This window comes from Dysidea avara, chromosome 1, assembly GCF_963678975.1.
Source record: "Dysidea avara chromosome 1, odDysAvar1.4, whole genome shotgun sequence".
Classification (NCBI taxonomy): Eukaryota; Metazoa; Porifera; class Demospongiae; order Dictyoceratida; family Dysideidae; genus Dysidea; species Dysidea avara.
This window is the reverse complement of record NC_089272.1, coordinates 58,712,232-58,739,356: the sequence shown is the minus strand read 5'-3', so window position 1 is coordinate 58,739,356 and position 27,125 is coordinate 58,712,232. Positions and strand designations below refer to the sequence as shown.

Genomic DNA, 27,125 nt, shown 5'->3' with positions numbered 1-27,125 from the left:
GTGAGAAATTTTACACAGCAATTATATCTGTAGTAAGGCCACCTCATTGTAGTGACCATTGATCTGATTAGAGATTTCACCATACTCAAAGTCTAAACAAACCATACTCATTATACGTATCTAGTTACAAAATAATTCTTAGACTTATACCTAGAGAGCCAGGTAAAAAAAGTATAAACACGTTCACTTTGGGTGCATGTACTGTATTGTGCTGAAAGTGTGTTGGTGTTTACATGTCAACAAAAATCTATTAGACTACGTTGTACACACCTCCTCTGTCTTGACTGTTTGTGTCTTTGTTGTACTAGAAGGTTTAACGGTAGCAAACAAGTCATCACCTTCGTCTTCACTATCCAACATGGAAGAGAAAGGATCTTTACTGGTTGTGGTAGCTGGTTTGGTTGTTTCTGTTGACTATTGAGCACACGTGATAATTAACATTAATATAGTCCACTGTAAAAACAACACATCACACAAACTAAATGTGTACATCTGTATAAGTAAGACTTTTCTACGTAGCAAAGAAAAACAAACTCTATACAATTCAAGTAGAGTTACATATTTACGTGCATATGCATATGAATAAAAGATAAGCCAAATTCTACATCATGTGCACACGCACACACACACACACACACACACACACACACACACACACACACACACACACACACACACACACACACACACACACACACACACACACACACACACACACACACACACACACACACACACACACACACACACGTATGCATAGCAGCAAAGCCTTCAGCTTAATGCTAGCCCCTTTCCAGCTGGGACACCTGTACCCTATACTCAGGTGCTAGGAGTCAGCGCAGGAAAATCCTCCTGGAACAGGACTACTGACCTACATTGGGGGGGACTGTACCATGTCCCACAGGTGAAGGTGTGGACACCCAAAGTCCCACCTGGACCTTCACTCGCTGTGTGAGAGGCAGGCATGGACAGTTGGCATTTGCTTACGTATATCAGCTGCCCATTGATGTTAGACTACAGCTGGGTGGGATGCTTCCCCAGTTGATACCAAGCTATCTGGTCCCCATTTTAAACAGCTGGGTAGACCGGAAGAATATGAATAGAAGTTTCTTGCTCAAGGAAACAACAACACCAATTTGGCGTAACCGAGCATTTAACCAAGCATTTAACCGAGCATTTAACCAAGCATTTAACCGAGCATTTAACCGTGAACCTTTCAATTACCAGGCTAATTCTCTAGCCACTTTATGATGCCTCGCACATGTGCATGCACACACTCACACACTGCAGGTGTGATATAAATTTTCAGCATTGATCTGACAAATGTCAGACCAGCTTTTTATGGGTGATCTGACATCCCTGCCAGCCAATCAGCTAATAATGCTTTTTACACTGTGGTGTACAGTGGCCCCCACCTGGTTTGTAAATCTCCTAGCAACAGAACCACAGCCTACATCCAACCTTACCTGACCAAACAAGGAAATGGGTGGCTAACTTGCTAATTGATTGAAAAACAGCAGTTGCTAATGGGTTGGTAAATATCAATGGGTGATTGTAATAATCACCCCCTGCCAACACACAAATACAGGGAGACACACATACAGGGAGACACACATACAGGGAGACACACATACAGGGAGACACACATGCACACCACAGTTATTTCCTGATAAAGGCAAAGTACATGAACTTCAGTGTCTGGTTACAGATGATTGATGTAAATTACAATATCTGGAGCTACATGACTTACTGTTGTCTTGGGAACAGAGGTGGTAATGGGTTTAGAAATAAACAACCCACCATCATCATCTGATTCTGTACTGTCAGAAAATAGACCACCAGATTTGGTTGGTGGTACCTGTATGAAATAGCAACAACAATTACTGAAAGACCAAACAAAATTAAACTAATATAAATGAACATACATACCATCAATGAATTTGCAAAAACAACCACCTGATACCTAATCTAGCTGACTTGAAGTGTTCTGTGTTTTATTTAGACTATGGTATGGCTCATTTATAGGTTTACTAAATTACTTAGTGACCTGACGTGCTCACTTAGTCACCTACACATGTTCACTTACTCACGCCCTCAAGCAATTTTGTACATGATAAATAATTATAACACGAAAGGCACACTGCAGTATAACACTCTAATACAATTCTTCTCCGTGTTCTGCAAATAATTCTGGACAAATAGTAGACTAAGCGGTGTATCTACTGTAGCTCTAGCCGTTACTCTGGTTACCAGTGAATAATTATTTTTGTGGGCGCTATAAGGACTTCAGGAAGAAACCATTCCACTATTCTGCATTGCTCTTTCACCCCACCCTAATGCTCTGGCTATACAGGTATGCCATAGTCTAAATAAGTTAGACACCGCGACCAACGGGAACTAAGCGATTTAGTATCCCCTCTGGCCCTTAGTAGCACCCTCACTACGCTCGAAACGCTACAGCCTCAGGCCATTGGGGTTACTAAATCACTTAGTTCACTTGATCTTGGTGTCTAACTATTATATAGCAGTGCATAAACAAATGCTACAATTGAGGATTTGTAAGTTTGATCAAATATTTCTTAAAATTTTTTAGATTCTAAGTTATTACTGTAAGTGTAAACAATAACAAAGTACAAGTTTCATCGACTTTACATCTGGTGCCTCTGACATCACATACACTAGTTTGTACACAAAATCCTACCTCACGTATGTACATATGTATGCAGTTGTGTGTTGTCAAACGCTGTCCAGAGCTTACAGGAAATATGTGTGACACTTACTGTTGAAGTAACTGATGGTTTGCTAGGTGCAGGAGGTGCTGAAGTGACAGTGGATGCCTCCGGTTCTGTACTGGCTGCTCCTATTAGCTCATCAGTGACACCACCAAATACGGAAACACCACCAAATACGGAAACACCACCAACAGGGGGTTTCCCTTTAGCCCTGTAACAAATGAATTATGCATAAGCAAAGGAGATATACTACAACTCAACTCATGGACTATGTCTACTATTTTACTATGAGGCCTCTACAATACAAACCCATACAGTGTATCACTAAAACTTCCATACGCATAAACAATCTAGTTATGGCTTTACAGTTTTATAACATACTTTGGTGTAGTAGCAGCAAGTGTAGAGAACAAGTCTTCTTCTCCTTCACTCTCATCAAACAATCCTCCTCCTCCACTGATGTCCTTACTAGTTGTTGTTGTGGTCTTAACTGTTGACATTGTCTCAGATGGTATGGGCTCCACACTGTACTCAGGAGTACCAGCGTCATCTTCTGTTACTGATGATGATGACTACAGTTAATAGTACAATACACTATAATGTTACATACTCATTTGTTGTTTGTATATACCATAATAAAAATACAGTGAATTCTCATTTAGTGGTCACCTATTTAATAAGACCACTCATACTATAGTGGCACTTTAAAAGTAGGTCTTTAAAAGGTATCTAACCATCTAACATGTACTTCATGCCAAAAAGGCCACCTCATTATCTATTAGTACTAAAACACAGTCCATTCATAAGGTTTCACTGCAATAAATTTTTTTCAGTTACAAATAAAGGTGTTAATTTTAATTGTATGCATTTCTTCAAGTTGCATGGTATATAAACCATTACCACACTTCAATGTTACTAATACTTTCATAGAACTTTGTGTAGGCGACATCAAAGGAAAGTGTACTTTAACTTTCATAAAGTACACTTCTACTCTGGCGAACAGTGCTTTATTGCACCGCAAAGAGTACTTTAATCATACAATAAAGCGTGCAATAAAGGACTCTTTGTGGGCAGTAAAGCACAATTGCCCACGTGCTTTAGTGCAGGCAAATAATAGCCGGTGAAGGCTGATAGCCTTCGTCACGCTGAGTGGTCAATCACCCCAACCAATACGAGTTCTACCACTGGATTGCTTTTATAGACATACCTAAATGTTTCGATGATGGGTGGGACAAAGCAACGTTGCTATTACGTTTGCTAATGCAAACGGACAAGTCCTGGAGATATCACGGAAATACTTCATCATGTGTCACAATAGAATCGATTGTGGGTTGTGACCAAAACCTGTCAAATTACGCGATGAACATCTAATATGCCAAACTATGGTGAACTATGCATGAGTTACTTTGGTAAACTAGTTTGTGTGCATTCAGGCGGCTAATAATTCGTGCAATGCATGTTAATTACGAGTCCTTGGTGAAGCTACACAACTAGAAGTACCACAACTCATTTAAACCATTGCCTTGCTCGTGTTATATGAAAAATAAAGCATGAGACGCACAGCCGAGATGCTAATAAACCAAGTAGAGAAGCCAAGTGCTTTATTAGCATTGAGGCCAAGAGCCCACGTGCTTTATTTTTCATATAGCACGAGCAAGAAAATGCTATAACATATACGTAACATACAGTATACACAGGTAAATTACATAACACCAACCTTGGATTTCAAAGATCCTTTGAGCAAAGAAGGTTGAGCTCCAAATATTGCCACACCTCCAACTGGTTTCTAAACAACAAAATAAACATTCAATTATAAACAGAAGGTGTTCTGTAGCACTTAAAGGTTTCCTGGTAACAATATGGCAAATAATATACTACACTTTTACATGCTACTCTGTTAAAACTATGGAATGATACACATGAACATAATATTATTACACTAGTTCAGTTTACAGTATCCACACAACTTGCCTTTTTCCTTGAAGGAGAAGGAGCTACATCTTGTGATGATCCATCAAACAACCCGCCATCTTTATCATCAAACACATCACTAGAATTTGATGATGATTTCTGACGTCTTGGTTTAGGGGCAATGGTGGGTGATGGCTTGGAACCTGTACAAGTAATGAAGAATAACTGATACTGTGTAGGGGATGTGTAGGGGACTCGTCTCCTTTTCAACTTGAAGTGATACACTATTCCTGGTAGCTTACAAGGTCTACCATGTTGTTTTAGGTTGTTTTTTTATCTGTTACAACATGTACAGGCAAGTTGACTGTCCCATGGCCACCCCTTGTGACAAAAACGATTTTTAAGAAAGTTAACCTTCAAAACAGTTTGCAAACAATCTTAGAATGAAGGTTTATTTTATGCCTTGAAGCTTATTTGCTCACTTTTTCCCAAAACAATTTCAGGAAGCCACGCATGCACCAACAGCTAACCTTTGGCGGGCTATGGTGCACACACCTGGTTTAAAAATTGCAACTGTTAATAGACCTAGTGGAGCAAAGGGAAGCCACCCACAACATTTTGCAACAATTTAATAAAACGATCACTAAAGGTGCAGGACTGCGTATGACAAGGCACACCTGAAGATGTTGTCTTCTTTGCTGTACTAAAGATTCCTCCTTCTTCATCATCTTCCTCATCAAATAAACTACTAACTTCTTTCTTCTTTATTGACGGTGAACCCTGCACAAGACAATAGTTTCAAAGATGAAACCAATAATAAGCCCTGATTATCAAGGTATGATAATTTCTAGATCAGTTTGTGTACTAAAGGTTACAGTACTAAGAATCATTCTGTATTTTTAATGTAATAGTAGTAAAATTTGATAAGCACATGAACATGTTAACTGACAACTACTACACAATTCTCTGTAACTACAAATCTTTGGAAAATCTACTGAATGCTCACTTCTGATTTGACAGTACTTTGGTCAGCAAATGTAACTGATTTCTCTTCTTCTGGTGAAAACAGTCCGGCAGATCCAAACATGGGGACAGCTCCAGCAGGAAGCTTCTTCTTGCTAGCCTTAGAAGATGCTGCACAATAACATTATATGACTATTAACTGACAGTGTATACATCACTAATGATGTTACAGATATCAGGTACAGTAGTGGACTGGACATACTGTACCATTGACCATTATTCATAAGGTTAGCAACAGCCACAGCAATATGAGTCACATTTTAAACTATAGGTCCACCAGACAGCAGAACATGCCCTATGACATGTTGTTACATGTGATGACACAATCAAACATAAAACTGGTATCATTATTACAAAACCTTGTCACCTTCACAAGAGGTGTGTGTCACATATATACAGTGTATTATCTATGGTATTAGTTTATGTGAATACTGAGGTACTGAAGTGGAATGGGTTGAACTTTTCTTTGATGTCATGAGGCTTTGATGACTGTGACCATGCAAGTTTCTCTGGGTACACCACACTCATGTTACAACATCCATTTTAACCTTTGATTAAGCAATCAGTTTTTCACCACCGCTCTTCCATGGTACTGCACGTACACATAACCTTCACCTTTTCAAACACACTTTCTGTAACAACTTTCAAGAGGCTGTAGGACCAGGTGTCCTACCAGGTCTTCAGCACTTGTGCTGCAAAGCCTTAATAAACCATGAACAAAATATCCTTCAATTACTCCTTGTTGAAAAGGACTAATTGGATCATTTTCTTTACTAACTACAGTAATTTCTCAGGAGTTGGGTGTATAAGTTAGGATTCATTTTTATTGCTTTATTTTGGAATCAGATTACAAGATTTAAACCAGACATCCACTGCAGCTTTACAGTAACTCCAGTTACCGCATACATACCTAGGCTAGCTAGATATTCACTGTTTCGCTGTATATTTCCACTGTTTCGACAAAACTTCAAAAAAACAGGTGCTGTGTGTGTGTGTGTGTGTGTGTGTGTGTGTGTGTGTGTGTGTGTGTGTGTGTGTGTGTGTGTGTATGTGTGTGTGTGTGTGTGTGTGTGTGTGTGTGTGTGTGTGTGTGTGTGTGTGTGTGTGTGTGTGTGTGTGTGTGTGTGTGTGTGGTGTGTGTAGTGTGTTGTATGTGTGCAGTGTGTCTGTGTGAGTGTGTGTCTGTGTGCATGTGCACATGTGCATGATTTTTCACTTACTGACAGAGGGTGTACTAGCTTCCTCAACATCTTCTGTTGGTTCTTCCTTACTCTTCTCACCACTGAACAATCCTGATGGCGCCTTCTCCTCATCTTCTGACTCATCAAACAGTCCTTTAGCAGCTTTGCTGGAACCAAAGATGTTGTCACCTTGTCCAAATGGTGTACCCTCGTCTTCATCCTCCTCAGGCATAAACATACCAGCTTCTACAAGTGAAGATAATTGCACAGTTTAATTAATTATACAATATTAGCTCATCACCATGGAGATATTCTCTAAAACAGACAATTGGGATCCAGTCTGTTTTTGCTGAAATAATAGATTTTAACTTTCAGAGGCATGAAACGTATGAAGCAGACCAGTTGGGACCTTTGTCCTTTTATTATGGAGGTTTTCTATTGTGCCCTTAATTCAAAGAGTTGGTAATCATGCGAATTGTTTGGAGAAAGCCTCAAAGCTGCCCTTTATTTCGTTCGTGTAAGCACAGAATATGCCCGTCCACCATGTACACAACAATACACCCACCACACACACCCACCACACACCCACACCCACCACACACACCCACACCCACACCCACACACACATTACAGACAACACTCTTAACTATGATATCAAATACAAACCATATGTACGTACACATAGAGTACCTTTTGGTTTGGATGAGCTCTTCTCTATGTCCTCATCATCTTCTTCAGCTAAACCTTTATCCTTGTGTTTCTTCTTCTTTTTCTTCTTCTTCCTACCTCCAGCAGCACTGACACTCTCTGATGGTGCCACTGAACTCTCCAGGTCATGATCACTACCTTCAGCTATAGGGACAGCTGGTACAACACCAAGCTTAGCTGCTAACTCTGCTTGAAGATCCATCTGTTTGAGGAAAAGAAAATTAACATAACCTCCCTCCCTCCACAAGCTTTTTTCTCAACATTTTATTATTTTATTATTTACTAGCATATTGAAAATTATAATTCAAATATGAAGTAGGGATTCAAGTGATAAAAAGTAGTGAAACAAGATAGTACTAGATGAATTAAAAATTGGAAATTTTAAAATGGTAATAGGGATCGCTGAAAAAAGCCACAAAACAAGAAGGGATCGCTGGGGTGGTAATGTAAACCACAAATCCCTATTTTGACTCTGTCATAAATCTTTAGTTACATGCTCTGTCATTTTGAAGTGAGTAGGGATTTACGGTTTACATTACCACCGACAGAGAGTCAAAATAGGGATTTGTGGTTTACATTACCACCCCAGCGATCCCTTCTTGCTTTGTGGCTTTTTTCAGCGATCCCTATTCCCATTTTAAAATTTCCAATTTTTAATTCATCTAGTTTGTGTACTTTTTATTTAATCCAGTAATGGATTATGAGATTTCTTTTATTGATAATAAAGACTGTTGTGAATAGTGTAATTTTGCATTCTGCATAGTAACGCTGTCAACATTTCAGTACACACATGAAACTGATCAAATTGCAATGTGCATACAGACTGAGAGTCTCCTAATATGAGCTACGATTTACATTACTGGTGCCTTTAATAGCTGTCAAATTCAGTGTAAGGATTGTAGTTATACACTTGACTGCATTACTAGAGTATTTAAGTGACTGCTCTATTAGAGTATTTAATCTGGATAACCCGCCCACATACAATAATCACGGAGTGAAAAAACCACTTTGCAACAAAGTCATCAGCCCAGATTAAGCTTCCTGACCTATACTGAGTTTAATAAAGACGGATTCTATTAGCCACAAGTAGCGCACACCAAAAAACTTAACTCTGAGCGTGATCTTGTATGGCTTCTCGAACGTAATGGCGTTTTGGTAAGAAGAAACGGCCCAGTTTGGGCTGTTTCCATCCAAAAACGAAATCAAAAAATAGGTCATGGACACGCACAATGATCCATTCAGTAAGCCTTGCTACTTTTTATCCCAGGATTCTCCTTGTAAACTTTGCTATGCCTGTGAAAGAATAATTATACAACCAAGTAGTAAGAATAATACGAAATGCGGTTAAAATTACATCAATAATAATGAATGAATAAATAAATAAATAAATAATGTTTGAGAAAACTACGAGGCCTAGAGACATGAACTAAGCGGGGATAGATTCGCCTGTGAATGAACACAACCATATAATAAGTACGCCTGTTCGTGCTGATGACCTTACCGTACGTGTAATTCTATATAACGCCCGACACCACGCCCTTGTTTAATTACAGATTGCTGAAGGAGAAGATTAGTAAACGTCATTACAAGTATGTTTAAATGTTTGTAACTGTGTATTTTGTGTGCAGGATATGCGCTCCAGGCGTCATGCAGTGAAGGACCAGTTGGGATACCAGCTGATGCGCTCATAAACAACCAGCTGGAACAGCAAGGTAATGAGTAATGTAATACTTGTACCGGTAGTTGTATTATAAGGTCTACATATTCATCCTTCATCTGGATTGCTAGCGGCTGGAATTATTTTCATTATACCGGCACCTTCATCTGGCTTGCTGGCGCCTGGAATTATTTTCCACTCGGCTTAACTACTAGTCTACTGTGAGTCTGTAATAGCTAAACAAGAAGCCGATGCAGTGCTGCATATACAACAATGTGTAACTATCTCCTGTATGTTGTGCTTGGCTGTATGCATATTGTTATAGACTGTGATCACTGTGCCAATGCCACACTGCTGATATACAGGTACATCACCAGTGGCCTCTAGTTACAACAGAGTCTGTTGTGCCATATTGGCTTGATTGGGATCAATCGCTAATTGTGCCTTCACCATATCCCTTGTTCTGTATAGCCTCACTTCACTGCTGAGTCATCTTCAGAGACACGTCACACCTACAATATATAGTTACTTTCAATATAGCTAACTTAACTTGTTTTTTTGTGTAGGTTGTGTTTTAGTATTGTGGTTTTCTGATGCCAGTTAAACTCCCTTGCCTGTGTACGTATGCATATGTATCATTTCCACAGGTACACGCACACTGCTCTGAGTGTTTCCTATGGCACTGTTTATACTTGCCCAATGGGTAGGTTGCAACATTGGTGTATGTACTTGGTTGTATGTGACGCGGTCCCAGTAATAATATTATGAATAATAAGAATAATAATTAGATGAACAAAAAATTGGAAATTTTAAATTAGGAATAGGGATCGCTGAAAAAAGCCACAAAACAAGAAGGGATCGCTGGGGTGGTAATGTAAACCACAAATCCCTATTTTGACTCTGTCATAAATCTTTACTTACATGCTCTGTCATTTTGAGGTGAGTCAATATAGGGATTTGTGGTTTGCATTAGGGTTGGGAGGTATTTAGGTATTAGTTGTCAAAAAGGTATTTTTCAGATACTGTTGTGGCTTTCTAAAAATACCGAATACCGAATTTAATGTATTAATTAAAGTTTTGGTGGTTTAGTGGTGGCTACACATGAAGTCAAGCCCCACACAACCATGTGTTTATGCTGTGGACAAGACAAACACAATAATTTACCTTTTGAGATATCCAAACCTTACTTTGTGGTACAATTGTCATTTCATTTGTTCCTTTAAAAGATAACTTTCACTACTAGCACAATGTGGGTATAAGTGTAAATCATAGCTTACCCAGGTTTATAAAAAGTGTACAATATACAAGGTATTTAGTGATACCGAGGTATTTTTCCTAATACCGTACCGTTCTTCAAAAAAAAGCAATACCGCCCATCCCTAGTTTGCATTACCACCGACAGAGTCAAAATAGGGATTTGTGGTTTACATTACCACCCCAGCGATCCCTTCTTGTTTTGTGGCTTTTTTCAGCAATCCCTATTCCCATTTTAAAATTTCCAATTTTTTTTTCATCTAGTTTGTGTACTTTTTATTAATTCAGTAATGGATTATGAGGAAGACTGTTGTGAATTGTGTAATTTTACATTCTGCATAGTAACACCGTCAACATTTCAGTACACACATGAAACTGATCGAATTGCAATGTGCATACAGACTGGGAGTCTCCTAATATGAGCTACAATTTACATTACTAGTGCCTTTAATAGCTGTCAAATTCATTGTAAGGATTGTTGTTATACACTTGACTACATTATTCATCAGGGTAAACTCCCTTCAGACTGGAAGAGGGCATTTGTAACACCAGTATACAAGAAAGGCCCGTGTACTAATCCATCGAACTATAGACCTATGTCATTGACTAGTATTTGCTGCAAGTTGTTGGAACACATCATCTCCTCAGCAATATCTTCTCACTCTATTGACTACAATATCATATGTACAAATTAACATGGATTCTTTGAATGATAATGAAGACTATGGTGAATAGTGTAATTTTGCATTCTGCATAGTAACACCGTCAATGTTTCAGTACAAACATGAAACTGATCAAATTGCAGTGTGAATACAGTCTGAGAGTCTCCCAATATGAGCTACAATTTACAATACTGGTGCCTTTAATAGCTGTCAAATTCAGTGCAAGGATTGTTGTTATACACTTGACTGCATTATTAGAGTATTTAAGTGACTGCTCTATTAGAGTATTTAATCTGGATAAACCGCCCACGTACAATAATCACGGAGCGAAAAAACCACCTTGCAACAAAGTCATCAGCCCAGATTAAGCTTCCTGAACTATACTGAGTTTAATAAAGACAGATTCTATTAACCACAAGCAGCGCACATAAAAAAAACCTAACTTTGAGCGTGATCTTGTATGGCTTCTCGAGCGTAATGGCATTTTCGCAAGAACAAACGGCCCAGTTTGGGCTGTTTCCATCCGAAAACGAAATCAAAAATAGGTCATGGACACGCACAGTGATCCATTCAGCAAGCCTTGCTACTTTTTATCCCAGGATTCTCCTTGTAAACCTCGCTATGCCTGTGAAAGAATAATAATAATAATATGAACAAACGGGCATATTTCAGTTTTGTCTGAAATACACATACTGTTTCCTTTTCACTTGATACTTACTAGTGGACCTATACTCATTGCAAAGAACCACCAGAAGGTTGTTTTGAGTTGGAGGATACTTTCCAAGGTGGTTTTTAGGCGTGCGTTCTATTAGAGTTTTTGCAAAAAACATGGGCGATCCTTATTATGAACCCACTATCATGGTTCATGATTACAGCATAGCTCGGAGAGAAAAATCCCTACATTGGCATAGTGTTATAACATGCCAACAAAAGGAGTTTCCCACCGAGCTATGCTGAAATACCATCATTCATCTCTTGTTAGACTAAATTAGGATTCTTTAAATTGACTATTTTGATATACTAGTTTGTTTGATTTTTTGCTAGATAGCATACAGCTATACACGTGTGACTACTGTTCTATTAGGGTGACTGCTGTATTACAGTATCTCAAGTCAGCCTTGCGCTTACCAGGAGGTGTGGCACTATTCAACACAGCTATACCAATAATAGCAGGGTGTGTCATCATGATCAAGTAAATAGATTGTGGTTTTGGTGGAAAAATTTGAGTTTCAGTGATTTTTTATTCTATATCCGGCTGCCTGTGTTTTCTTGTTTTAAGGCTGTATTTGACTAATATTATTCTGTAAAGGTGATTTTTGTCACATAAGATGTCTCTAGGATGACTTTAAAGGCAGCATGTGTCACTTTTGGGGGCCCCTACTTAAACAATACTCCTGTACCATTTGATACAATTGCCCAGGCTCTGGCGTTAGATGAAGTGCAGAAGTGATATCAAACAGTAAAGATATCAAGCCCATAGCTTTACACTTAGTTGAGTTATGCTTGGAAGCATCAGTCAGTTAGTCAGTCAGTCAGACAGATAGACAATCATTCAGTGAGTCAGTGAGTCAGTCTCAGTCAATTCAGTTGGCTTGGTAATGCCAGATCATAAGCAATGCAAGGCACAAAGGAGTGTAACACTGGCGAGATATCGCTGTGTTTTATCTCTGCCTTTACAGCCACAAGTCCTTATAGAGAGAGCAGTAATTGCCTAGTCTGGCGTGGCCGCCCTTTCGCAAACAGGAAGGGTCTGGAGACTCTAGCATTGTGTACTTGTGCAAATGGATGTAATTACTGGGAGAGACTTGGTTTTCCATAATTAGATTGCACCATTATCGTTAGTCAATGCGATATTCATATCCAGTGGAACGTTAAAAACTCACCGCTTCTAACTTACAAGACTACTCTTTGTACTTTTTAAATATGCCATCCTTATTCCTTCACGATAAGTCATTCTAACTGGACAATACTCGAGGCAAGCAAAACAGAAGCCATAGTTTGCCACCTATCAAGTTAGCCAAAACGGATATCCATGTCACTAAATGAGCAGGCAAGTGATTTGATTGGACACACCAGTTTTCGGTAAGTTCGCACAAGTACACAATGCTAGAGTCCCCAGACCCTTCCTGTTTGCGAAGGGGCGGCCGTGTCAGACTAGTAATTCCTGCTGGTTATGTTAACAGGTTCTAGCAGTTAATATGCAGCCATAGAGTGTCAGTAATACTGGTAGGGTAATTAAAAGAATGATGTCAACATACAGTAGTTCTGTTTCTGGTCCTCTGCAGAACAGAGAGCTTACAAAAATAATTACTTAATCCATTGTTAAGAGTTGTTCAGGCTCTTTTTTTAGTTTACAAATAACACACAAGTACTTAGACTTCCTTTGAAAAGTCAGCATCATAAAAACTCCTGGTCATGCCTAACCAGCTGATATGAAGGAAGGTGAGACTACTACAACCTCCATGATCTCTACTACCGTACTGTATGTTACTAGCCGATAAAATATATTTCATTCAATTTGTTAACTTTGTACTACACAGGACATGTCACCTATAAGTTTGATGTCATACGTACTTACAGCATAATCTTGACTGCAATATTCAGGTGTATATACATAGCTGTACATATAGTTATCCATGGTATGATTATTTCAACAAGATTTGTAGCACCACAAAAGCAGGCATGGCCACAAAAGTCTTTATGTTAAAATTCATGTAACACCATTGGGCCATTACCCTGAACTGGTATGCATAGTACTGTACTAACAGCTACATTTCCTCAAGGCTGCATAGTGTATGAGATGACATGAAGAAACATATTGTGTACGGTAAATACCTTCATTGGTACAGCCATAGCAGGTGGCTTTTTAGAGGTACCTTCATCGTCACTTTCAAATTCTCCGGCTGAGCTACTCTCTCCACTACTGCTGCTACCAGAACTCTCTTCTGCTAGTCCTTTGGGCTTTGGCAGTCCTTCATCATCAGTTTCCTAGAGAGATAGAAATCACTTATATACGTTCTTTTTGCTGAAATGTTAATTATACACATACTAACATTCTTTCATGAGTGCAAGCAAGTATGCAAGTCCGTGAGTCTGTGTGATTCTTTTTGTGCAAATATTAGAGGATGGTGTGTGTGTGTGTGTGTGTGCGTGTGTGTGTGTGTGTGTGTGTGTGTGTGTGTGTGTGTGTGTGTGTTATGTGTGTGTGTGTAGCATGTTTGTGTGCGTGTTTGTGTGTGTGTGTAGTATGTTTGCGTACGTGCGTGTGTGTGAGTGTGTTTACTTGTGTTCAATGTTGCACTTCACAATAAGCCTTTCAATTGAATCAATTCTACAACTTTCGTACTGGTACACATTTTCCTCTCATAGTAACAAACTGCTTGTGGTCCACAGCGTACAGGCTATAGCCACAGAACTACTACGATGACTGTTCACTTACTGGGTGTGTATACAGCATATTAAAAGGATTAAGGTCTAAATTTGTACTACCATAGCATTGTGAGGTAAAATGGAAGTCATGAGCGTATTTTAATAGTAAGCACATGTTACGTACCTATGCTCTGTTCTAGCAGGCCTGACCACATACACACCTGTATAGAATACACATACTGTACCTTATCTGACTGATCAAACAGTTCCTCCTCAGATGAACTTTCTTCCATCTACAAAACAAAACAAAACAACAGTCACAAAAGAAAAATAGACACAATACAAAAAGAACTTGTACAATACTGTAGCTCAACTCCTATACAGAAATCAACACAAACTTCAAGGATAATCTTATACATGTCATGGCCACTCCTGTTGTACACAGTATATCAAACTGTTATAACTGTCAATACCAGTACATGTGCTACATAAGATGTACAATGGTCAAGATAACTCAGTTACTATAATATCATTGGAATTAATTGTATACACCAGTTATATAACAATTTCATGCTCCAAACTGGTTTATAATATAGACTGTAGAGCTGGGCAATAATCAAAACAAGTTGATGTTGTGCTACTTCTAAAAACCAGGCGCCATGCTCATCTGCAATTAAAGATAGTATATGCTACTATGAATTAACCAACTATGTATTACTATTTTACAATAGGGTAGTTTTGGGTTGTGCAATAATACTAGGAGCTAATTCTCGTATTTCGTAATTCATGAATTTTTTGTATTTCGTTCAATTACGTTGCTATGCACTACTAAGGAAGCGCTTGTTAAACAAACCGCTTTAACCAACATATTACGCACAGAAGTATCTTCTAAACTGTTTTATAGTTTGATTATCATGTTTTTTTCCACAGATTCTCTTGGCAAAGCCTCAAAGCTGCTCTTTATTTTCATTCACGTACATAAGGGATACGCCCCCTTTCAACTCAAAGTGACAGGCTATTCCTGGTAATGTACGAGGCCTGCTCCGTGGTTTTTCAGTTGTTAAATGCCTGAAAACCTCAAAGGGAAGGTAGTTTACAAAGTCTGGGGAAAGTCGCCACACCTGTATTTCAGTCTGCCAAAAAGAAACCACCTCAGAGCAAAGTTCACCTGTGCAGAAGTTTAATACAGACTTCATTTCGCTTTTACTTCTTACGTAAAAGCTGCTATTACCATTATTTAACAATTTTGCTCACGTGGGTGCGTACAGACAAACATAGGTATAGATAGGCACACACACACACACACATTTATGAAAACAATTTCAGTAAACCAAGCACGCACCCACAGCCGGCGTTCGGCTGGCTGTGGGCACGCACCTGGTTTAAAAATATTGAGTATCAGATACAGTATTAAAGTTCAACAACACAATTTGATCTTACCAGTCCTTTAGATTTTTGTTTGGGTTGTGGCTCCTCTTCATCTGTTGAGTATTCTTCGTCTTCTTCATCTGAAGATAATAAAAGACATCACATAAACTTTGTGCTGTTGGTAGAAAGTACCGAGATTAGAGTGCAGTGTGTGTACATGCTACACTGTACATGCTACACTGTACATGCTACACTGTACATGCATACCACACACATTACAACCCTCTGTATGTACATTACACGCACCAAACCCAAACACATGCACGCACGCACGCACACACACACACACCTTCAGAGTCAGTGGGTAATTCCCCAATACCAACATCCTCTGCTGAGAAGAACCCTGAAGTACCAATTAAATAAGGCATCGGCCTCAGGGCATAAGGATCCTTAGCCTCCAGCAATGGTTCATGATAACCAGACACAGCTTCATCATCATCTGAATCAGAACCTGAACAATGAGATGGTGTAATTTGCACACTTACCAGGTGCGTGCCTAGCTTTCTGAAATTATCATCATCACTTTACCACATACAACCAATTAACCAGTTATTGCTAATTGTTGGTAGGCAATTAACCAGAGACAAATATTTTGTAGGTGTACAGCACTAAAGTATACCTTTGAGGAAGGTAATTTAAGGCAATTTAATCATGCCAGTAGCATACAAGTGCAAAGAATTATACAGACTATCGTGAATGTCTTTCCAATGGGCTATACAGCCATAATACTGTGCCAGCAAAACACAAATTTACACTAACGCAGCTATCCACAAAAATAAAATCCACAGATTTTTATTTCGATTACTAGAAATGCATTGAAAGAGGAGATGGAAGCATTGTTAAGTAGTTATATACATGGATACCATGTAAGACATTTTGGATTCCTGTCATTGGCGAGGAACTTACTTGCATTATATATAAAAGTGGGGATGTGTGCCGCTGCGTGACAACCCAACAGTAGCAGGGCACTTACTGCACGCCCTCTCAAGGATATGCAGTTTGTTTAGTTTCATGGTGGCACAATAATACGTATAGAGTTACAGGACAAGAAGACATGAAAATTTGAAAACATGCGAGATAAAATAAGCGCAAATTTAATTACTGTGGCTAAGCACTGTTCGCAAAAATAAAGTCTTCGTGGTAAAAACCTGCTATACAGTATTAGATAACCTTTTTACTAGTGTGGCTTCTAACTTGCAGACTTGGGTTCAAATACATGAGTATTTACAATTAAATACAAATTATGAGTAATTGTATTTGTAGTTTAGAAACTGGATGTACTTGTATTTTGTAATTAAATACTTATACCTAATGTATTTAAATACTTACAATTACTTCAAATACTTTTACCAAAATAAGATCATAAAATTAACTGAATCTTTGATCATAAGTAATGATCAGGAGTCAGAGCCCCCAACCAAGAAAATGACATTTTCAATGATTTGTTAGATAAGACAGTATCTTCTAATACTATCATTGCTCCCAAAATGACATCAGGGTTCAATGGTTGAAGAATATTTACTGTGGAAAAGATGTCAGCCACAGATCTACCAAGCATAAACACTACTACAGCAATACATGTAATATGTAGCGTAGTATTGCCATCTCCAAGCAGTAAATTTAAATGTATGATAAACCCTGAGGCTAGTACATACTTGCTTCTTCTTGCACTTCCAGTTTGGTGAAGGCTTCCTCTAGTACCTTCAGGCCACAGGAAACAGCTTCTCGTATTTTACCAAACACCTCCCTCTGTTTCTCTTCTGGAGGGCGCTCCTCAGATTGTCCTTGTTGGGCTTCTTCTTTCTCCTTCCCCTCATCTTCGTTGCTTTCTTCATACACCCTCTATGTGTGACAAATAATAGGATGATGAGGAGGTACTTCACTACAGTACTACACAAGTACATATTAGTACATATACTAGAACCTCCTTCAATATGGACACACACTGAAAAGCGGACACCATTGTACTATGCTCCCTCGATTATCCAACCCTCTTGGGACCACAACATGTTCAATTCAGATAATCAAAGCCCATTCAATACAAAGTCCTGTTCAAATACTCTAATAGAACATATATCTTACACAAATACTCTAATAGAGCAGTCATCTCTACAGTTCAGATAACCAAGCGTTCGGATAATTGAGGGAGCACTATAATCAGGTAAAGTAGGATATCTCTCTCATAGACTATTTACATATAGTACACACGTACATTTACATGAGGCAAACTCTTAGGGTTAGGTGTGTAAAAATATACGTATCATTTTATACAAGCACAACAGCATCAAAATGTGCAGCATTTCAAGTGTAAAATAAAGCAATTATAGTATGCATGTTTAAATGCTCAAACCATATTTAAGCAGAACAAATACTGTATTATAGTGTATAAGTTTGCAATATGACTGTTTGAATGAAGGAAAGCCACAAAAAGGCTTGTACAAGAAATAAAAGAAGAAAACGTAAATGTTTGACAGCACCTTCAAGCTGTTTGAAATCACGAACGAACGAACGCATGCACACACAAAATCAAAGCCTTCAGCTACCATGGTAGCACAGTCCCACTTACCCACTGGGACACTAGTGTGCTACTCAGGTGTTGGGAGTCAGCACAGACAAATCCTCCAGGGGCAGGACTAGTAACCCACAGTGGCTGTACCACGTCTCACAGGTGAAAGTGCAGGCACTTGAAGTCCCACCTGGATCTTCACACGTTGTATGAGTCATGGACAATTAGCATTTGCTTTCCCAGGTACAAGCTGCTGGGTGGGCTGCTTCCCAGGCCAACAGGTCCTCATTTAAACAGCTGGGTATGAGTAAAGTTTCTTGCTCATGAAACAACAGCACTAACCATCAATTTGACGCAACTGAGCATCAAACCGGGAACCTTTTAGTTACTAGGCTGATGTTCTTGCCACTTGGCTATGCTGCCTCACACCACAGACACATGCATGCACACGCACGCACGCACGCACGCACGCATGTAAACATGTACACACTACTCACATTTTCCACAAACTGGATATTGGACAACATCATGAAGTCATTAAAGATGTTACCAGCTCTAGTATCAGTGTTCTGTGACAAGGAGACAAGGATAATAAACAGTACAAGTATAAATATAATTTAGGAATTTTAAACTAGAGTTGGGACAATGTATCACCCCACTAGTAAATCTTCAGGTGCAGGTGATATCCCTTGTTTCCATACTTTCTTATGATCCCTAATCGAACTTAAAATTCTTTGTGGGTTTGTTTACTTTTTGTAACATTATTATGACTGGAGTGAAAAAAATCTGACCTGTAATCTTAGCCATTACCAAGTTACGTTTGTCCGAAGGAATTAGGCAGGCAGGCAGGCAGTTAGTCAGTCCGTAGACAATTCCATTGAATAAAAAAATTTGGCAATCTATAGGAAGCATTTAGGCTTTTCCGGTGATATTTTTACCAGTTTTGACCAGAAAAGCCCAAATCCCGTAATATACAGTGCTAGCATAGGTACTGACTGTATATGATAATAATTCTAGTTTTAATCATATTCATTAGTGAGGTACAAATATGAATCTAGTAATACAGTTATATTCATAGAAACACAAGGGGCTGTACACTTACATTCTAATATTGATATACACCAGGGCCTGGTATATGAAAATAAGATAATAGCACAAGTGTTTCTGCGAAAAAGTAGTGCCATAGCTGTAGCCACTTTCTGCTATGCTTGACTGAACGCATCAGTTTGGCAGGCAGTAGAAAACTCCATTGAATACTTTGTATAAAAAATATTTAGCAACTTGACAAAAACATTTCAGGTTAATCTGAATTTTACCAACCAATACTGTCACGTCATTGTGGGGAAAATCAAGGCAGGTCTTTGGGTGATATTTTATCACGGTCCACACTCAAGTCATCTCTGATAGTACTATATTTTTTTATAAGATTACGGTACTACAGTATGATGAGGTACTATTGCAGTAGTTTGTGAGAAATTGAGCTACCAGGACATGGTCCCAAGGTGTTCATTACTTATTTTCCAAATCTTGCATTCCAGAAACTTGATTTTAGCAGTAAACACATATGATATACTAAAATAAAGTTACACTGACCTTTGCTTCATGAATAAGTGAGTCAACTTGTTTCTCAATTTCCGTTGTCTTGGATACCACCTTCTGTGAGAACTCCTTCATGTAGAGCAGCAACTACAAGTGACAGACAAGCAAGTCAACATGTACAGAATTAAAAAAATGTTGTGACCACTGACCAGGGGGCTCTAAGCACTCACTACAAGCTAACCCTAGTGGTGAAGCCCAACCAAACATCATTCCTTCTTTACCATTAATTTGTAATCATGAAAATTACTTGAAACGTCATCAAACCAGTGACTGTCGTATGTTCCCCAGCACAGCTCATAAATTAGCAGTGCTAAAAATTACAGCCCCTACTGGCTCTAAATACTGTATCATAAACCCTTCTCTGTACAGAGTCTGTATGCTTGCTTTGAAAACACCACTAGCTGAAGTAAACATGGTTGCATTGCTTAGTACTAGAGGTACCCATAGGAGACAGATACAGACACTTTTCATAAAGTTTAAATAGCAGGTTTATTACTTGCACTAGGGAGTTTTCATAAGTTTCTTTGTTCCAGTCACAAACACATACAACATGACTTCATTATCAGAATACACATGTACAGTATATGTACACTGGTAGTATCACACATGTAAGAAACATTAAGTAATGCAAAATATATCTGGGCTGGACAGTAGTGTGCAATGTCCAAACAATAGTACTGTAAGATATGTATACTGTTCATGATTGATGATAGTAAAACGATAATGAAAGATACACTAATTCTGTTTCCTAAATCCAAGAGTAAGTTATAAATGAGAGGTAATATAAATTGTGATACTATCCTAATATTCTGTACTATCCCCCTAAACTATGTACAATTCATTTGGCAGAGATGTACGCACAAATATCAGCTCACCCCAGCATCAGCTGCCAGTGTCCAGCTTTCTGTGGCACCTCTTAGCTCTTTCAAACTCCAAGGACGTTCCCACAATTTCCTATCATCCTTGACAGGAGGTTCTGTCTCGTCTGTCACTACATCAGCACCAGTAACTGGCACACTTGGGGGTGCAGGTGGTGGAGGTGGAACTGGAACAGAAGTTGGCACTGGAGTAGCATCGGAATCCGATTCTGAGTATGATGATGCACTACTACTGGAGTCTCTGTCATCATCAGATTCCGGAGATGGGCTGCTGATTGGTGGGAGTGGCGGAGGAGGGGGTGGGGCTGCCATTTAGTGCAACAATACCTGTTGGTTTTCTACGAGAACAGTATACTCACACTCAACACACATGGTTGTACACATTAATGTCACGTGCATCTAGTAACAGTACCAAGACAATTCATTAGGGAGTAAAATGGTCTACGCTAAGGGCACCAGTTTGAACAACACGCGGCATTTAAATGGCAAAATAACAGATTAAATGTCAACTAAGGTATGTACAAGTGGTCAAAACATTAAGAAGTGTTTAGATTGATTTCAGAAGTCCTTAGCGAAGTGCTACGAAGACTTACATGAAAAATTCTAATAAATGCCCAACATACAATCTATTTAATCTTACATGATTCAACAAGTCAGAACCCAAATCATGTCATTCCCAAACATACCTTAAGTGCAACAAGAAGCGATATTATTTTACACACATACAACGAAAAAGCGCTACATCGGTAGAAAAATCCTAGTCACGTGAATCTTGTGAGTTCATACGCGTGCGCTTTTCATAGAACACTCCTACCAGTCCTGCCAAATCAAGATGTCATCCACAGAGGATCCAGCAACTCCAGACCAGCCTCCTACCAAGGTATGAGTTGGTTTAATCCCTGTAGAAAACTTTGTGAAACCCACTTATGGGCGTGGCTTTCAGGCGGTAACTCCACATGTACATCGAACCGGGAATTTGTGTAGAGCATTTGCCTAAGAGCAAGGAAGTACTGGGACCCCTCTTTCAGTAGATCAGTCTATTTAGGTTCACTTTGTCACCAATTCTGTTAGAAATCTAAAAGTGATGATATTGATGAGAAGACCATGTACAAGAATGAAGCTAGAAAGAAGGGAGTGGTTGATCTTAACTTGCCTGAAGGGTTCAAGGATCTCTCAACAGTTCATGTACCAATTGGAGGACTCTTTGATCAACCTCAGGTACTGTGTCTGACAGTTCTTATGCTACTGATATGTGTTTTATAGTTCCTACTTGCATTAGAAATGTGAGAAAACTCATGTTTTAGCTATGGGATCTTGTAGACCTCATAAACTGCTGTAGTTTGATACAATAGGTTTTCTACGTTTTGTTTCATAACAGCTAGGAACTGTTCAGTAAACAATGAACAGTTTTCCAGACATCTCAGTTGAGCACCATTGGTATCTATGGCATTAACAAAAACAAGTGACGTATGGGTAATTACATCATGTATCACCAAGAATATAAAGCAAGCGTTTAAGTTGAATCTTACAATGAGTGATTACTACCCGTAGAGATAGTGCCACATGGTGGTGGATGTTCAACTTTTGCTTTTTATTTATTAATGCTTTACAGCACAAGTGCTGAAGGTCTGTAGGACACCTGGTCCTACAGCCTGCTCAAAGACTTTAGCTTCTTGTAGATATCTTAGTTCTTTCTCTGCCTAATAGTCAGCAGAGTTTGCAATAAGATGACACCTCAAATAGCACATACATACGTAGGACAAATGGACAATATTTTAGGCAACCTCATTCTTAATCATCTTGTACTTTTCCCTATTTCCTATGCATTGCTCACAATTTATAGTTCTGGTATGTGTGCTTTGAGAGGTACGTACTTATATAATGTACTGTATGTTATATTGATGTATATTCCTGGAACATCAATCCTTGTATGGTTACTCACAGACTGGTAAGGAGTGGCACAAGTACAAGTTAACACAGGAGCAAGTTGATTCATATTGGACTAATGGATACTTGCCAAACATCAGAGTGTTATCTGAGGATCAGTGTGATAAGTTACTGGAAGATTATAAAGTGTTTCTTGTGAGTGGTGTGTTTGTGTGTAGTATGTATGTGTGTAGCGTGTGTGTGTGTGCATCCGTGGTCATACGTGCATACATGCATCCTATCATATACACATAGTATGTACATATCACTATTTCAGTTGCAATGTAAATACTAAACTCTTGTGATGGTGCCATTATTATCTGACTTCTTTCTGCTTGTTACATATGCTGTTTTGTGTTTTCTTATATTCTTTATTCTGTATTATGTATTCTAGTTTGTCTACTAAAACACTCTAATAGAACAGTCTACAATCAAAGGCATATCACAATTAGAAATGCAGATCTATCTACACGATGAAAATAATGCACAAAACTATATCTAAAAGTGGAAGTAGTCGTAATATTAATCCACTTCTTTTTGGATTTCCCTGTGGTACATAAGGAATATGCATGTACACAAACAACGAAATGATTAAGGACAAGATTTTCTGGAATTTGTGTATCAAAGAATTTGTAACTTACAGGATCCTGACAAACTCCATCCAGGCCATGGTCTATTCTTTGAGTTTCACAGGAATCAAGGGGGAGACCCCAATAATGTGTTACTACATGCTCTGGGTCACTGGAGGATCACCGCTGCCTTCCATGATGTCTGCTTCCTTCCCGCCATAGCAGTAAGTGAAACATCAGATGTTCTCTTTTTTTGTTATTTTAATAATTGTATACAGACTACTTAATCTGTCTTAACTACATAGAAATTTTTTTGAAAGAATTTATGAAATTTGGGATATTTCTGTTGACATCTATCAGTGGCTTTTATATTGAATGTATGCTGAGCTAAGCCAATTTTAGTTAATACTAGAATATTTTCAATAGCTAAACTTTTATTTCTATATAGTGATGCAGCCATCAGTCTACCATTTTCATTGTTACATATGTTATAGGTACCTAGTTCTCAGCTAATAGATCCCAGTCGAGAAGAGGTGGATGTCAGATTGTGGCATGATCAGTTGTTTGCCAAACCAGCAAAGCATGGTGGAGTGGTTGCATGGTACGTACGTATTATAGTGTTTGCAATACACACTACAACTTTGTGTGAATCAATCTCAAACCTTTCTGTCCAACCAATGTTATGATCAGGCAGTCAGAAATGCTGCTTTATGCTGACACAGCTACATAATTATTATATTGTATGCATGTGTCACATATGAAACATCTTTCATTGAATTATGTAGAATTATAGCTAAAACAATTCAATCTGGCTATCATCCACTATTTTACATACTATGCATATGTATGTACACAATGAATGCATTAGAACGTCAGTTATCCATACACCTAGAGACCACCTGTTGGATATCTGAAGATCCTATGTTTCTAAATTTCTATGTAAATCACCATAGTTGAGTGTCAACTATTATACGATAAAACACTCTAATAGAGTAATGATTTTGACAATGGTGCAGTATGTATGTATGTACAATATGTGTGTGTAATGACAGTGTATTTACATGCATTCCTAGGCATCAAGATTATTCATATTGGACCAGAACAAAACCAATGAAGCATCTCACTGTGAGTACCTGTCAATAAAACATACAGTGAACATACTTACCTTTTCACTAATCACTCAATCATCTAATATAGCCTCTTACACAATTGTACACTTATATGTGTGCATCTGTTAATACGCTGACTGTTCTATTAGAGTGTTTTATACGGTATGCATTTACAAATAGATACACATTGCATTGGATGACCAGACTGTTGAAAATGGTGGTCTTCATTTTATACCAGGATCTCACAGGTACATAATATTATTGTAAGACCTCAATTTAGTGTCTTCCTTGTTTAGGTGGACAAGAAATGGCATGCCCCTTCCCATAACAGATGACAACTTTGCTGATATGGAGTCTATTAAAGTATGCATACTGTATGTAGATTGTATCAGCTCGATTTTTCATGCAATATGTGATAAAGTTTCAGTTGCTCAGTTTTTACAAAGAAAATCCTGCACTTTTATGCTGGAATACAGCCTGTTGTAACAAATTTTATTAGCATAGCATTTATTATGATAATTATATATGATGATGACGGTTGGCCTGCGATTGGTCTTAAGAGTAGTGTACTACCCCACTGATCCGTACCAAAATGGATATAGATCTGCTTTGATTCAATGGAATACTTGTAATAGTATTGTATTACAGTGATTGTAATGCTCTAATAGAGTACACATTTTTTTGAGGACTTCTAATAAAACACACATAGAATGTTCTAGCTAGATTTTCCATTGGTAGATCTATGAAATTATGAGCATTTGGCTACTATCGAGTACGTTTTAGCTAGAATTTTTATTTATAAGGTAGAAATTAAGCAAGGGGATCAGCCATGATAACAGTGGCTCAGTAGTTAAGGATTTGGGTGTTTAGTATGGAGGTCTCTGGTTCGAACGCTGGTAACCTTTTTTCGACATTTTTCATGCACTTTTTTCAGCCCACATTGACTGTTCTATTAGAGTATTTTGACCCTGCGATTTACAGTTGTTTGATTTTTGCCTTGTAACTCTACTGCTGTCAATGCGATTTCTTTAAACCACAAAAGGTGTGAGCTATGATGGTTTACCTACATGCATCCCGATTTTAAGTTATTCCCATAAGCGGTTTACCCTGTAGGAGTGACAACAATATGGTGCTAATAATCGTCCAAAGCTCTATGACTATTAATCCCAAACTTGGTACGTGATTGTGCCATAATACGCTCCTAAAGTGTATCAAAGCTCAAGAAAATCGAGCTACGCATTTGAATTTCATAATGCTTTTGTGAAGTGTGCGAAAAGAATAATTTTAAGTCCCCTAAGCAAAGAAAAAATAAAGAAAACAAGCCAGCCTATATTTCACAATTGCGTTAGGCAATCTGGTCAAATTTGGTGTGTGGGTTGCTGAAGGTGGAGGGCAGTTGTGGTATTAAAAGGATCCCAGTTCAAGAAGGGAGTACAGAACTATGTACAGTATATGTGAAAATTGTGTTTTGTTTCTTCCTGTAAATACACTCGGCTGGCTTTCTTGGTCGCATGATACACTATCATGCCATCAGGGCTACTGAGTTGCAACGTTATAAAATATTAATACAATATGTTTACTTTGAAACAGCAGTATGGGTGATTTTCAAATGTTCAGTCATATATGAATGTAGCAATTTATCAATGAAAGGAGACCAGTAAGAACTTTAACATGTTAAAGTGGCGTTAACATGTTAAAGTGGCGCTGGTTGCACACATTATAATTAAGCTTTAGTTAGAAGTTTCTATCCATCATTCAACCTCAAGATTATGTGGTGTACACATATTTTCAGGGTATACTGACCGAAGAGGAAAAGGCAGACTTTAAACCAACCCCATCATTACTAAAGAAAGGAGAAGCTAGTTTTCACCATCCATTGATGGTACATGGGTCATATTCCAACAGGTATAACATCACATTCAGTTATTGTATACATGTATATCAATTATGATCCTCTCTTGAATTTATTTACACTGTATTGACATGTTTGCGTATTATACTAATGACATACTGTACATATTACACAATAATAATTATTGTTTGAAGGACTGATAAGCCTCGTAGAGCTTGTGTTGTGAATTATTTTGCGGATGGTGTGATATCAGATACTGATGATCCGTTATTGAGCCAAAAAGAACCAGTCATACCTAAAGTTAGTAAGGCTTGTAACTATGTGTGTGTGTGTGTGTGTGTGTGTGTGTGTGTGTGTGTGTGTGTGTGTGTGTGTGTGTGTGTGTGTGTTATGTACTAATGTGTGTGTGCATAACTTTATATCTATTAATGTTCATTAATTATCAAAGTACTATGCAGTAAATTTGTACCTGGGCATTCCTAATTGTGTGTTTGGTTGTAGTTTCTGCTAAATGCATAATATGTTTAAACATGTTGTAGTCTCTCTTTATAAATCAACTTGTTTATATTATCCAGGGATGCAAGATGGAAGGCCAGTTTTTCCCAATAGTCTACAAGCCACAGTGGGAATCAGTCTCTACTTGACTGTTTAAGCATGTATTGGTGATAACAAATATTTTTAATTGATTGCTATATTTTGTATATTTGTATGTATCACAGTTTGCAGGTGAAGTAATCATGTACGTGCATGTACTTACAGTA

At 38.3% G+C, this 27,125-nt stretch overlaps 2 protein-coding genes across 4 annotated transcripts in view; one reads left to right on the top strand and one right to left on the bottom strand.

Moving 5' to 3' along the window:
• The window catches only part of LOC136238040 (WASH complex subunit 2-like), a 27,803-nt gene extending 5,976 nt beyond the window's left edge, over positions 1–21,827 (bottom strand). The window contains exons 1-19 of one of the 3 annotated variants that reach the window (XM_066028368.1): positions 21,595–21,827; positions 20,906–21,246; positions 20,025–20,117; positions 18,929–19,000; positions 17,581–17,767; positions 16,215–16,376; positions 15,938–16,005; positions 14,743–14,790; positions 13,964–14,116; positions 7,538–7,757; positions 6,887–7,093; positions 5,650–5,777; positions 5,321–5,423; positions 4,704–4,846; positions 4,450–4,518; positions 3,114–3,301; positions 2,781–2,943; positions 1,751–1,858; positions 271–414 (exon numbers count right to left, since the gene is read on the bottom strand). In XM_066028368.1, coding sequence (XP_065884440.1) covers positions 271–414; positions 1,751–1,858; positions 2,781–2,943; positions 3,114–3,301; positions 4,450–4,518; positions 4,704–4,846; positions 5,321–5,423; positions 5,650–5,777; positions 6,887–7,093; positions 7,538–7,757; positions 13,964–14,116; positions 14,743–14,790; positions 15,938–16,005; positions 16,215–16,376; positions 17,581–17,767; positions 18,929–19,000; positions 20,025–20,117; positions 20,906–21,220 — 2,571 coding nt within the window. In that variant the 5' untranslated portion in view covers positions 21,221–21,246; positions 21,595–21,827. Of the gene's footprint in view, positions 1–270; positions 415–1,750; positions 1,859–2,780; positions 2,944–3,113; positions 3,305–4,449; positions 4,519–4,703; positions 4,847–5,320; positions 5,424–5,649; positions 5,778–6,886; positions 7,094–7,537; positions 7,758–13,963; positions 14,117–14,742; positions 14,791–15,937; positions 16,006–16,214; positions 16,377–17,580; positions 17,768–18,928; positions 19,001–20,024; positions 20,118–20,905; positions 21,247–21,594 lie in introns of all 3 variants that reach the window. The other 2 variants (XM_066028351.1, XM_066028361.1) reach the window with 2 other exon arrangements.
• LOC136238053 (uncharacterized) lies at positions 21,632–27,125 on the top strand. Its single transcript, XM_066028380.1, has 11 exons — positions 21,632–21,788; positions 21,980–22,126; positions 22,853–22,990; positions 23,478–23,627; positions 23,898–24,004; positions 24,477–24,528; positions 24,693–24,760; positions 24,809–24,875; positions 26,305–26,417; positions 26,559–26,664; positions 26,940–27,125. Exons 1-11 carry the CDS (start codon positions 21,741–21,743, stop codon positions 27,006–27,008), a joined length of 1,065 nt encoding a protein of 354 aa, XP_065884452.1. The 5' UTR covers positions 21,632–21,740; the 3' UTR covers positions 27,009–27,125.